Raw genomic sequence first — 13,816 nt, 5'->3', positions numbered from 1 at the left:
GACAGCGAGCCCACACTGAGCCCGCTGCCCCTTCACTGTCCTCGGTACCCGTGCAGGCTGGATTAAAACAAGTGTGAGCGCCTGACACAAATGCACCCCAAATCGCAGCATGGAGTATAGAAATGTAGGGCTGGAAGGGACCTTGAGTGGCCATCCAGTCCATCCTGAGGCAGAACCAAGTAACCTAGACCATCCCTGACACATATGTGTCTAACCTGTTCTTAAAAACTTTCCCAGATGGGGATCCACAATCTCCTTTGGAAGCCTGCATATCCCGGGGGAGAGTGATCAGGGGGTTCTCAACCTTTTTCATAAAGTGCTGCCAACTCTCCTGATTATATCACAATTTCACAGCATTTGGATTATTGCATTTTAGATTTGGCATTTTCTCTTAAAAGCCACATTTTCTGAAATCAAGAGGTTGCCTGAGAATCCCAGCTTGAATCTGAATATTGCCTAGCAAAGAGGTGCGAAAACTTCGGCCTGCGGGACCGTCCTACCCAGCCCCTGAGCTCCTGGCCGGGGAGGCTAGCCCCCAGCCCCTCCCCCTTTGCCCCCCCTCCCCCGCAGCCGCACCGCCGCTCAGGCTTGCGCCCGCCCACCTCCCAGGCTTTCAAATAAGCCTGTCCTGCCGCTCTGAGTGGCTTGGTAAGGGTAAGGGGGCGTGGGGAGGGGGGGTGGATAAGGGGCAGGAGGTCCCGGGGGGGCAATCAGGGGATAGGGGGCAGTTCGCGGTTGGATGGGGCAGAGGTTGGGGGGGGGGAGCGGTCAGGAGACAGGGAGTGGGGGGGGGGGTTTGGCTAGGGGGTGGGGTCCCGGGGGGTCAGAGGGTACAGGGAGCAGGGGGGGTTGGCTAGGGGGTGGGGTTCTGGGGGGGGCAGTTAGGGATGGGGGCCCAGAGGGCAGTTAGGGAGCAGGGGGGTTGGATAGGGGTTGGGGTCCTGGGCTGGCAGTTAGGGACGGGGGTCCCGGAGGGCAGTCAGGGGACAGGGAGCAGGGGGGTTGGATAGGATGTGGGGTCCTGGGGGGTGGTTAGGGGCAGAGGGGGTTGGATGGGTTGGGGGTTCTGAGGGGGGCAGTCAGGGCGGGAAGTGTGAGGGGGCAGATAGGGGGCAGGGGCCAGGCTGTTTGGGGAGGCACAGCCTTCCCTACCCGGCCCTCCATACCGTTTCACAACCCCGATGTGGCCCCAAAAGTTTGCCCACCCCTGGCCTAGCGCAAGAGTCCTGGTCGATGACTAGTCTTTGTAGCTGTAATGGTTAAACAAAAAGTAAATAATTTATGAAATAATAAGTTTCTAGCTCTCATGATTGCAGAGAAAAGCTTGAAAACATAGGTGAGTTGTAATCAAAAGGCAAAGAAAAAGGTGTATTATTTACAATTTCACAATTTTTAAGACCATCTCATGATTTTTGAACACTTGAGGTTGGTAATACCTGGCAATATCTGGGACTCCCCTAAATCAAGAGCATACACAGACTTCTACTTCCCCCTTTAACATTCCCTTATATTTGTATTTAGTCTGAAAACCTAAAAAAATCCCATTGCAAATTTTTTGCTTTCATGTTGAGCCATTGAATCATCACGTTACAATGCAATGTAATATCACCATCTACCCTGGAACTAAAAAATTAAAGATTCCTTAATTATCTGGGGAGTTAAAGGCCTATCAGCCAGTCATTGATCTCCAGCAAAATAGTGGAACAGTCATACCAGACTCAGAGTTGATTCCCCAATTCAAGAAAGATGTTGATAAATTAAAGAGGTTTCAGAGAATAGCCACAAGAATGATTAAAGGATTAAAAAACTGTGCCTCACAGAGAGAGGCTCAAGAAGAGCATGTTCTATTTCACTTAACAAAGAAAAGGTTACAGGTGACTTAATCATAGTCTGTAAATACCTAAATGGGGAACAGAAGTTTGGTAATAGATGGCTCTTCTAGCAGTCTAGCAGAGAAAGTTATAACAAGATCCAATGGCTGAAAGTTGAAGCTAGACAAATTCAAACTCAAAATCATATTTAACAATGAGGGAATTAACCACTTGAACATTTACAAAGGGCTGTAGTGGATTCTCCATCATTGGAAATTTTAAAATCAAGATTGGATGTTTTTGTAAAAGATATGCTCTGGGGTAAACGGTTAATTCTGAAATAGTTCTATGCCCTGTATTATACAAGAGGGAAGATTAGATGATCACAGTGGTCCTTTCGGGCTTTATAATCTATTAATCTGAATCCCACGAGGTCATATTTCAGCAGACAAATGAAAATAAAGACAATCTTATTTGTTAGACAGATTCCAAGCAGGTTTCAGCCCTGTCCTAATTATCTGTGTCTTGTTGAACAGGTTGAATGTAATTGATTTGGCAGTGAGGTAGTTAATTTTACAGACACAGCAGACAACTTTTCTCAGTGGCATGTGCACATCAACAACAGTTTTTCCAGCCACTGTCTCCAGTGGAGGAGCTCTTCCTGGTCTCTGAAAAATAAATAACCTACAGTGTTTTAAATAGTGACCATCAGGGTCAATCAAAGTACTGAAAGTCTGTAGAAAAATGAACCTTTTTATGGAGTTTTTGTTGCTTTTATCTATAATAATTTACTCCTACATAGAGGCTTTTGTGAAGCTTTTCGTTCCTGTGAAAAGAAAGTCTGTCAGTGGAGAGCTTGTTCTCATTACCGGTGCTGGTCATGGAATTGGGAGACTTACAGCTTATGAATTTGCTAATCGACAAAGCAGATTGGTTCTATGGGACATCAATAAGGTAATGTAGTAAACTTCATCTCCAGTATCACCCCACCCTGAAATTATTGTCTTTTATCAGAAAGAGGAGGTTAGATTAAAATGTACACATATACTGTACATATAACTCTTCTACCTGGTTGTGTTGGCAGCAATAAAGGATGGGTTCAGTATCTAGGGGCCCTCGTTAACAATACTAAACAGAAGCAGCTCAAGCCCCCACCCAGCCCTGGGGTAGCAGGGCTGGAGCTCTCAGCCGGTGGGGACCCTGGATCTCTGAGCCGCTCTAGGCGGTGGGAGCACCCAGAGCTCTGAGCTGCCATGGGTGGCAGGGGCACCCAGACCTCTCAGCCCCCATGGATAGCGATGGCACCTGGAGCTTTGAGACACCAGACCCAGAGTTCTCAACTGCTGGGGGTGGCAGGGACCCCAGAGCTCTGGGCCACCATGGGTGGTGGGGACCCAAGAGCTCTGAGCCACTGGGGCTGCAGCAGGGCCCCCAGAACTGTCAGCATGGCAGCGGCCGGTGCTGGACCCCCTCCCCTGTCCCACAGTGGGCCTTGGGATCTCTCCTCCCGACCCCCTGCAAGGCTCAGCCTTCAGTCATCCCCCGTTAGTAAAAATCACAGACAGGTCACGGGCTTCTAGGAATTGTTGTTTATTGCCCACGACCTGTCCGTGACTTTTAATAAAAATCACCGTGACAAAACCTTAACCTTAACCATAAACAAACATCTGCCACACAGTACATTGGGCAGCGTCCTTTGCCTCAGTTTCCCACCTTGCAGCGTGGAAGTCCCACAAATGAGTGTTCCTTTAACACACTTTAGTCCTTTCCGCCACTTGCATTTGTTGTCCGAGGTCCCTAACGTTCCCCAGAATCCAGGTTTGCATTTGGGCTGGTTTACCTCCTGCGCCAGAAAATGGATGAGCGGTGCCGCTGCCAGCACTTACTGCCATTGTTGGCCGCTCGCTGCTGCTTCTTCCACTGCTTGCTCTTGCTGCTGCTGCTGTATCTGCCACCACTCGCTGCTTGCTATTGCTGTTGTCATCTCTGCCACTGCTGGCACCTTTGTGATGCCCTGTTCTGAGGCTCTGCCAGTTGAATACTAAAGGGAATTTTAACCCAAAAAAGCCAAAATTGATGCCGTTGGCAAAGCAGTTCTGTCTGCGGAACACCTGGGCAGAGTAGGTGAGACGCACTGCTCCTGAAGTCTTTACCCTCGGTTCATCGCTAGATGGCAGGGGAGAGTTCACTCAGACCCTGGCTTACATCCACATTCACACAAGTGCTCGACATCCGCATTTGCCTCGAATGGCAGTCAGAGCACTGACTGGTATGCTGGGTGTAAGTAGAATGACGGGTTTGTGCCCCTTCAGAAGATTTTATGCTGTGGTTCACATAAATATTCACTTAAATGGAATTGCAGTCAACATACCGGTCTGTTCTGTTTTCTTTTAATGGGACACCATGATCTCAAAATCTAGTCAATTTGGGGGAAGGAGGGAATTTAAGCATTTTCAGGTTCTACACCTGCGCCTGAGTCTCTCAGACAATGTTGATGGTTCAGCCACCATATTTCCTGTTTTTAAAATGTTTTCCATTGCTGTATGGCATCAATGGAGAGAAAAAGCTATTTAACAAAAAACAGGAAAATATGCCCCCAGGCTGCAAACTTTTACGCCTGATCTGTACTTAAAACGTAGGTCTACATAGCTACAATGCTTAGGGGTCTGAAAAATTAGAGGACCGACTGGTGCCCTAATAATATGATCCAGTCCGGGCACCTCTGAGAATCTGTGATTTTCCCCTTTTTCATTTATAGCATGGCATTGAGGAAACAGCTGCAGAGTGCAGAAGGCTGGGGGCCGCAGCTCATGCTTTTGTGGTGGATTGCAGTAAAAGGGAAGAAATCTACAGTGCTGCAGAGAAGGTAAGACTGCAATGTGCATGTCCCAAAGATTACCCAAGCATGCTACAGCTTCAGTGAAGATTGGGGAAGAGAAGCTGGGGGTACCTGTGATGTTTTGGTGATCCCCCACACCAGTAAGGGGTTCCATCACTACCTTCCTTGTAACTTTGTGGGCCTTTGTGCTGTGCAGCTATGGTTCCAATCCCTGACAACAGTAGCCAGCGCACAAGCATAAGATCTCACGCTGGCTTCTGCCAGCCTAATTACTCCTACAGGGTGAAACCAACAGCCCTTTCAATCCCAAGTACCCCCAGATCCCTCCTCCCGAAGTTCTTCACTATCAGACACTCAAACTTTTCCCCTCTGGTTTGTCAGACTCCGGAGGCATGAAGCCAGATACCAGCTTACTTTGGAAGACTCCACAATTTACACACCAGGGACCTGCTTGGGATGAAAATAAACAAAATGTTTACTGAACAGAAAAAACACAGATTCAAAGATGAAATAGTAAGGGGGAGCGAATGTATACGAGTTACACAGAAACGAAACATACAGAGACAGCCTCAGGCTTTACACTTCCATAGTAGATAAAATCCCTTTCCTAATACAAGTTCCCAATTGCCTCTGAACAGTTTCCCAGCGTACCTCCTAATCTGGATATGTAGTCATAATGACCATCAAGATCAGAGCATCACCTGCTTTCATAAGACCTTACTCAATATGCTTGTATAGTACAATAATACAGTATGCATTCTACTGATCATTTGGGAGGTTTAAACCTTCTGTTCTCCCGTTGGGGTGTGTGACCCCTGATCATCACAGTACCACATTCACCTCATTCAGATAATTAGTAAAATCTCACTTTTCCCACCACCTTCTTCAGGAGGAGTTAACCAATAATTAAAAGGAAAAAAAATGTCCATTCTAATGCCCTTCTTTGTGTTTCCTCCTAGACATCATGCCTTTTCTGAATCTGCCCCTTGTAAGTTCTTTGGAGTAGGGACCGTCATTTTTTTTAATATCTAGTCCAGTACTAAGAACACCGTGGGCACTTAAACATAGAATTTTGTATTAAAAGTACTATAATTCTACAGATGAGTTAAACTAATGTGGGTAACTTTCAATATCTTTTGAATCTGGTTTTTTAGAGCTCTCTAAGTAGCTCCAATACTGGAGATTGCAGATTTGGGGCTTCAGTGTGAATCAATGAGCTCCTTAGGGGTGGACTTAGAATTTGCATAATTTCCTCTGATGAATCCTGATTCTTTTGGTGATTTTTCTCCTCTGCAAAAAGCAAAGTTCTACAATAGGCTGAAGTTCAAAAGTTAAAAACAACTAAACTAATTGGTATAACACTGTCAACTCTACAATTTCTAGCTCTGCATGTAACTACGTATTTAAATTCTTCAATTTTTAAAAGGTGAAAAAAGACATCGGAGATGTTAACATCTTGGTGAATAATGCAGGAGTGATTACAACTGCTGATCTGCTTTCAACTCAGGACGAGCAGATACAAAAAATGTTCGAGGTCAACACTCTCGCTCATTACTGGGTAAATGTCACTAGACCAGGGGTGGCCAACCTCTGGCTCCGGAGCCACATGGGCAGCTCTTCAGAAGTTACTATGCGGCTTCTTGTATAGGCACTGACTCGGGGGCTGGAGCTACGGGCACCAACTTTCCAGTGTGTCGGGAGGTGCTCACTGCTCAATCCCTGGCTCTGCCACAGGCCTGTCCCCACTCTACCTCTTCCCGCCCCCTCCTCACCCCTTCCCGCCCCCTCCCCTGAGCCTGCCGTGCCCTCACTTCTCCACCCCAGAGCCTCCTACACGCCACGAAAAAGGTGATTGGGGGGCGTGGGGAGGGAGGGGGAAGTGCTGATCGGCGGGGCTGCCAGAAGGTGGGAGGTGCTGGGAGCGGGGGAGCTTATGAGGGGCTGCTGACATATTACTGTGGCTCTTTGGCAATGTACATTGGTAAATTCTTGCTCCTTCTCAGGCTCAGGTTGGCCACTCCTGCACTAGAGTGTCAGTGTGTTAAGTTTAATAAAATATATTTTAAAACTATTTAAAGACAATAAATACTTTTGTTTTAAAATGTACTAAACAGTGACCCATATAGAAAATACATTTCTCTCTTGCTTGTTCTGTTGCTGTCTGTCACACACACTTTTTCTTTCTTTTAACTATTTTCAAGACTACAAAAGCATTTCTGCCAGCGATGATGAAGAACAATCATGGCCATATTGTCACTGTTGCTTCAGTAGGTGGTCACTTGGTAGCTTCTTTCATGGTGACTTACTGGTATGTGATTTCAAATTTCTATCTCCTTCGCCATTTTTAAAATTTTGTTTCCCACTGTCCTTACAACCAACACCAAAGATACTATTCGTTCTAAGAGATTCTTGTAGAAGTATGTGCTCATGTACAAAATGTGTACATATTACCATAACAGTGTGCCTGTACCAAAAGGTAAGGGACTCCCTGATATCTCGCAGTGAGTTTCAGCTGGCTTTTGACTAGCTCAGTGTACCCCAACTCCCTATTGCTATAATAATCTGTATATAAAGGTCTCGTGATATGTCATTAGAAAATTAGCAATTCACTGATCATTAATATTCTTACATAATGTATGTGCAGTCAACCCACAAAGGATTATGCAGATGTGCTGAAATTACTAAAATGCGTTTAAACCGGCCACGTCAAAGGGAGTTGATATACAGGTTTTCTCCAGCCAATGGGAAATTGAGACACAGAGAGGTGAAATGACTTGCCCAAGGTCCCCTAGCAGGCCAGTGGCAGCTCTGCATCCCAGTCCAGTGCTCTAGCCACTAGGCAACACAGCCTCTTGAGGAGGAAAACTTGGTAAGATGACGTTACTAAGCCAGCTGATCCTACTTGACAGCTTACTGATGGATTGTATATACAGTAGAGCTACATGACAGATAATTTTCTGCCTATGTCAAAAGTAACTGGGATTGGGAACTGTTTTCCAGCCAGATCATTTGTAATTCTCTTTCAGTTCAAGCAAGTTTGCTGCAGTTGGATTTCATAAAGCCCTAACACAAGAACTTTCTGCATTGGGAAAGGATGGAATAAAAACATCATGCCTTTGTCCTGTTTTTATAAATACTGGCTTTGTCAAAAATCCAAGTACAAGGTAAGATTTGAAGAGCATTGAACAGTGGGAATCTCAAGTCCCTTCCCTTAGCAGTGTCTTTTCTGACTATTACACTTTAGTCATTTGCAGATCTGGTGCTCTGTTCAATTATGTAAAAATGAAGATAATCAATACATAGTATCTCAGCTCCATAATGTCAGTTAACCCATTTAGCAGTTATATTTGTATTATCTTGGTTCATCAGTATTTAAAGCATCCTAGTTTGAATTGTATTGACCCTTTTAATTCCATGATATTCAGCACTACTTTTAACATGTTCCTTTCATTTCAGATTAATGAAAGTTTTGGAGCCAGAGAAGGTTGTAAATAAACTGCTAGAGGGGATATTGACCAACCAGAAAATTATTTTTGTTCCATCATTTCTGAAGATATCTCCAATAATGGAAAAGTAAGTACAGGAAATAATAGAAAACAAACTTTAGTTATAACTATTTCTGAATGTGCAAACATCAAGGGTTTTTTTATCTTAAAGTTTTGTTTCAGAAAAACACTCATTTTATTACAATGGAACCAAATCAGTAAAAGAAAGTATGGCAGGCTGGTAAGCCACTTGAATGATAAGTGATCAATAGAAAACGAAACCACCCCATCTTCATTGATAAGTATGTTGATGTCAGATAGTTGTTATTCTCCTGTGACAGCACATATCTGCACCAGAAAATGTTTTACAAAAAATATATAGTAAGATAGCAGTCTTCTGATATGCTAAGGGCTGTCTTAAAGAGGTGGGTGAGCAACTGTTCTCCATGTGCAACGAGGATAGGCAAAGAAATAGTCAACTTAATCTCCAGCAAGGGAGATTTAGGTTAGATATTATGGAAAGCTTTCAAACTATAAGGTTAGTCAAATACTAGAATAAGTTACAAAGGGAGGTTGTGAAATCCCCATCATTGGAGCAGGTTAGACAAACATATGTCATGATTGGTCTAAGTGTACGTGGTCCTACCTCAGCATGCGGAGATGGAAAAATGACCACTTAAGACCTCCTCGAGCACTACATTGCTATTATTCACTGTTTTAAAATATAACAATAGCACTGTCACAAAATAGTTTAAGTCAGGACATTGTCTCTCTCTGCGATGATACCAATAGCTCTTACACAAAAAAGGGTTAGCTGAGTCCCCGTCTCACTGGCTCAGAGGGGCCCCTTTTGCAGTGGAACCAATGTGATTATAAGTGCACAGAGGGACGGATTTGTGGTTAGAGGTGTTAGGGGATATGCAGGGGAAGATGCACTTTCTGCAGAGCATGGTGCCCCACTCGCTCAGTGAGCAGAGCGTGAGGCATGGGCATCTTGGGAGAAGGTCAGAAGTGGTGCCAAAGATCCTGCTGTGTCACAATCTTCCTGACCCACATTTCAACCTTCCAGGCCATCAGTCTCATAAAGGCTAAAGTAGCTTCTGCGGAATGGCTCCAAAACTGCTCCACAGCCTTGGAAGCAGGATTTCTCCCCTATACATCCCCTTGCACATCTGCCCAACATCCAGCCTGGTTACAGGATTTGCCCCAGAGAGCAGATCCAGCACCAGGTACTGCATGTCAAATTAGCTAATTCAGAATAACATTTCCAATTAACCATTTTGCTGTTTGATGAAACACCGCTGACAGTGGAGCATAGGATCCTTAACAAACTGATGTCACACCCCACAGAAAAAGTCTTTGGCTACGTCTACTTTTAAAATGCCACAGTAGCACCGCTGCCATTGTAGCACTTACGTGTAGACACTTATTACAGTGAGGGGAGAGGTTCTCCCATTGGCATAGATAATCCACCTCCCCAAGCGGTGATATCTAAGTTGATGGAAGAATTCTTCCATCAACTTAGTGCTGTCTACCCTCAAGGTTAGGTCAGCTTAACAGTGTGTCTCGGGTGCAGATTTTTCACACTTCTGAAAGACTTAGCTATGCTGATGTTATTTTTCAGTGTAGACCAGCCCTTAGTCTCAGGAGAATATGCTTTCTTTTGGCTAGATGTGTCCACAAACATTTGATCTGAGAAATCCTAACTTTTTGTTAGGGTGTGACACTACCCTGCTGCAGACTGTCTACGTGGACCCTGCTGAAGTGCATTAACGGTTCATTAATGTGCTGTGATTAGTACCGTTCCAAAAAGGACTAGAATGTTGGCTCATTTTTACCATTTTAGATTTATGAGCTAAAAGCCCTCATTATATTGAGTAATAAGAGCGCTAACATGGCTAAAATGTGCATGCAGCAGTGGGGACAGACAAAGTTACAAATTTTTGGCAACTGTACAGAAAAGGTTATTATTAGATAAGTTTCAAAGGTGCCTTATAAGATCAGTCACATAAGCTCAAAGCTTCTACAGGCTAGAGATTCAGGGTTTAGAGTCCCACCAAAGCCACTAACAGCCACTGAGAGAGCCTAAATCAAGAATTTTTAAAAATGAAATTACTTACCTTATTTTCTTGGGGCCCAATAGTAACCAGACATGCAAAAATCCACGGGAGGAACGCTAGAGGGAGGAAACTTCACCGGACAATCTTCACGGAGCTGCCACCAAAACATAACAACAGGGTGTGAGGGTTTGCTGCCCTGTGGGAGAAAGAGTGCATCCAGTATACAAATCCTTGAGCAGAAGCACAAGAGCATCCCTGAGCCTCCAGCAACGGAGCCATGTCACTATGGAATGCTGCACAGGCCCTTGGAATCCCCATGAAGGGAGGCAGATTGTGGTGGAATGGGGCTGCACTCTAGGAATAACATATCTTTGGGCTATTTAATTCTTTTAAAGTCTCTCATCATTATTTCAATTTAATGTTTCGATCTCTCTTCCAGCATTCTTCCAGAGCGTGCCCTGGCAGCAATGTACAAACTGCAGAATCCTCAATTTGATGCAGTTGTTGGATACAGAAACAGGGTCATAAGTGATTAGGTCATCGCCCTCCCCCTCAAACCGCACAGGCTGCAGATGGTTCATGTTTTGAGTTCAGATCAATTATTCAATGTTTTGATTCATTCAGAGAAAAAATGGAAGACCCATCACTTTCCAGCTGCCTTCCTACAACAGTGACACTTGATAAAGTCCCAGCAACACTGCTCTGAACATCAGTGAATTTCTGTAGGTGCCTGGCTGGCTGAGTTCCTGTTACAATGATTATTTTAATGCTTCTGGGATTTGCTAGTATTGTGTAATATGTTAGGGTGCCAAGAGCTTTAGGTAGAAATCTTTTTATCATTGTAAAGCTAAATAAATAAATAAAATAGACATATACACAAATCCATGTGTGCACGACACAGACTATGCGAGAGCAGTAGAAAATACAGTCCTTCAGACTGAATGTTGCTTAATTTTGTTGGCACCCAGATATCATGGTGATCCTATCTATTCTGTAAAGGTTCTTATACCACACTCATTACCATAGTATCTGAGCACCTAAGTCATGCATTAAGTAACATGACTGCCACATGTTGTTTGTTCTTTCATCCTGTCCCCTGGGGGAGAAGCGCGTGTACTAGAGTGTCTTGTTTTGAGAGAGGGTTGTGGGTTTTTTTAGCTGGAGGAAGGGGGAATTTTTTTTAAACTATGCACGTGGCTATATGTTTATGTTAGAGAAGGCAAGGTTAAAGAAATGTGCCTTGGTCTTGGAGCAAACAGCGGTGAGGTATGCAGTGGCATACTTCCTGGGGGGAGTTCACTTCACAGGCTCAGACCAGACCAGCCCAAAGAAAGTTCTGTCTCCTGGATGGACAAACTTTGCCCTTATTGTAGAGGGGTCCATTGTGCAGAAGAATGTAGTTGTTTACATATCCTGGGCTCAAGCGGTGAAGCACCTTGAAGATAAGAACTGAGACTTTGGACTTAGTTCAAAATTCTATGGGAGGTCAGTGTAGAGAGCAAAGGACAGGTTTGATGTGCTCACAGTAGCCTGTGTTGCTGAAGAGATGCAATGAAGTGTTTTGTATTAGTTGGAGTTTCCTAAGCACGGAAGGCTTCATGCCCAGGTTGGTATATCACATTGCTGTAGTCCAGTGGAGAAGTGACAAAGTTATGAATCACTGAGGCCATGCTGTACATGTACCTTGCCACTCCTTATCACTGTCTACTCCTCTTCCTCTCTGCTTCCATCCTCTCCCATCAAAAGAAGGAAGTATTGTCTCAGGAGTATTCCATGTTTCCTTGAGAACTGTAGAGAGACTCAAAGGAGCTCCTGGGGAAGAGGATGCTACTGTGAGGCCAGAATTCCTCTCTGCATCAGATGGAGCAGCTGTGAGATCATTGCTGATTGTTACATATCAGATTTCAGTAAGAATCGATTGTGTGCATGCAAACTAGGAAGTCAGCTGCAAACAGCCATTGAGTCCATGAATGATTTCAGCCACACACTCGTGTAGAGGGGAAAAATGAGAAATCTGGTACTGTACTGCCTCAGATCACACACATTTTGATGTTTCACTGTTAGCTTTTGTAGACAGAGACTCTTATCTTTGTTTCTTGTATAGAGCCGAACACTTGGCTAAAAAAAATAAATCATAATTCACATGTAACTCACACTGTCAAAGCATGACTCTTTGTCTCAGTCCAGTGGTTGGAGCAAAGAACTTTATAGACCTAATCCTTAAGCTTCAGAGGTTGAGGTTCATGGTTTTAGATTTAGATAGAAGTTAAGTCCAGACAGTTGATTTACTCAGGGGCTGACATACAAGCATGCCTCTGGGTTCCGTGGGACAAAACAATGGCTTCCCAGTTGAAACAGTTCCTCAGAAATCTAGACAGTACCAATGAACATGGGACAACAGGGCTGATATGAAGTAGCTCTGGCCTGTAGACGGAGTGGAATTCATGAAGAATCCATCCTCTAAAGTTTCTCACTAAAATGGGCATTGCTGTTTGTGTGTATGCTGGTAAGTATTAATGTTGTCTGTTTCTTCAGTGCTTCTGAATGAGGCATTCTGTAGCTACTCACAAAGAACTACTATTAATTAATAGTGCCACAGATATTCATAGTGCTAATGTATGTGACAAAGACAGGCTCTGAGTCTGGACTGTGGCCAAGGAGAGCTTAGCATAGGCTGAAAATGCAAAGGGACAGTTTACTCATCTGTTAAGCAGTCACTCACCTTTAAAATGGATGTTTACCTACCTCCAAGGAGCATGGAGAAACGTAATTAAGTAATGTCTTAAAGGGCTTTGAGAACCCTTGAGCAAAAGCGCTGTATTTTCCCCTCTCTGTTAGAAGGCTCCTTTAGAGTATGTCTACACTGCAGCTGGGAGCCAGCATCTCAGCACAGATAGACTCCCGTTAGCGCGGCTCAAGCCAGCACGCTAAAAATAGCAGTGTGGATGTTGCAGCTCACGGGCTCAAGCCAGCACGCTAAAAATAGCAGTGTGGATGTTGCAGCTCGGACTCTCAAGCCTAGGGAATCAGACTAGGCAAAGTGGTTTTATCATTCCTTCTAACCAAGGCAGTTCAGGGCCTACCTGCCCATAAGCCAAAGTCACCATTTCCTGATACCTTCCATCTACATTCCTCATCTTACTGTACTTCGGCTGCCTCATAAGTGACATCTGTCTTTGATTCCTGTGCATGAATTTGAAAGTGGCCAAACCGCCTCCTTCTGCGAAAGATACACACAAGTCAGACTGTCATCCTATCAGTTACCTGGAGTATATGCCATGGCAGATTTCCTTATACTGTCTCTTCCTCCTACATATGGGTTTCACATTTCCATTCTGATTCTCCACAGGGAATATTACTTCAAACACCTGCTAGAATGCACTGGCTTAGCTAAATAAGACCAAAGTCTCTCTATTCACTCATTCCAGCATTGGTACCTGCCTTTCTTGAAAGAGAGCCATCAACTCTCCCATAGATCAGTCCCCACCCCACATCTCCATCATATCCATCCACTGGCTCCCTCTTCTCGATTATACCAAACATAAGCCACTTGTGTTCACTTCACAGCCCTTCACGACCTATCTCCACTGTACCCGTCATCCCTCATTTGCTAACAAAGTG

General features: G+C 44.4%; 1 protein-coding gene and 1 long non-coding RNA gene across 4 annotated transcripts in view; one reads left to right on the top strand and one right to left on the bottom strand.

The window, feature by feature from the left end:
* Nucleotides 1-1,129: 1,129 nt before the first annotated feature.
* Nucleotides 1,130-12,347, top strand: LOC102934134 (estradiol 17-beta-dehydrogenase 11). Of its 2 annotated transcripts, XR_005225071.2 has the most exons (8): nucleotides 1,130-2,765; nucleotides 4,570-4,677; nucleotides 6,077-6,208; nucleotides 6,852-6,958; nucleotides 7,677-7,814; nucleotides 8,107-8,223; nucleotides 8,308-8,437; nucleotides 10,635-12,331. XR_005225071.2 is itself a non-coding variant. In XM_007066636.4 (7 exons), exons 1-7 carry the CDS (start codon nucleotides 2,556-2,558, stop codon nucleotides 10,729-10,731), a joined length of 909 nt encoding a protein of 302 aa, XP_007066698.2. In that variant the 5' UTR covers nucleotides 1,130-2,555; the 3' UTR covers nucleotides 10,732-12,347. The 2 variants fall into 2 exon arrangements, 1 of the variants encoding a protein (XP_007066698.2); XM_007066636.4 differs by lacking the exon at nucleotides 8,308-8,437 and having other exon boundaries at nucleotides 10,635-12,347.
* The window catches only part of LOC119566076, a 48,385-nt gene continuing 37,887 nt past the window's right edge, over nucleotides 3,319-13,816 (bottom strand). The window contains exons 4-5 of one of the 2 annotated variants that reach the window (XR_005225069.2): nucleotides 10,256-10,349; nucleotides 3,319-5,097 (exon numbers count right to left, since the gene is read on the bottom strand). This is a non-coding gene — a long non-coding RNA (uncharacterized LOC119566076). Of the gene's footprint in view, nucleotides 5,101-10,255; nucleotides 10,350-13,816 lie in introns of both variants that reach the window. The other variant, XR_006290301.1, reaches the window with a different exon arrangement.

Source organism: Chelonia mydas, chromosome 4, assembly GCF_015237465.2.
Source record: "Chelonia mydas isolate rCheMyd1 chromosome 4, rCheMyd1.pri.v2, whole genome shotgun sequence".
NCBI classification, from domain to species: Eukaryota; Metazoa; Chordata; order Testudines; family Cheloniidae; genus Chelonia; species Chelonia mydas.
This window is presented reverse-complemented; position numbering and strand designations above follow the sequence as displayed.

What these genes read in the sequence shown, in the direction of transcription:
- LOC102934134 (XM_007066636.4), top strand. Translation starts at nt 2,556, where the DNA reads ATGAACCTTTTTATGGAGTTTTTGTTGCTTTTATCTATAATAATTTAC. An exon ending in TCTTTCATGGTGACTTACTG is followed by an intron (nt 6,959 to 7,676) that starts GTATGTGATTTC and finishes ATTCTCTTTCAG; the next exon opens with TTCAAGCAAGTTTGCTGCAG. An exon ending in ATATCTCCAATAATGGAAAA is followed by an intron (nt 8,224 to 10,634) that starts GTAAGTACAGGA and finishes TCTCTCTTCCAG; the next exon opens with CATTCTTCCAGAGCGTGCCC.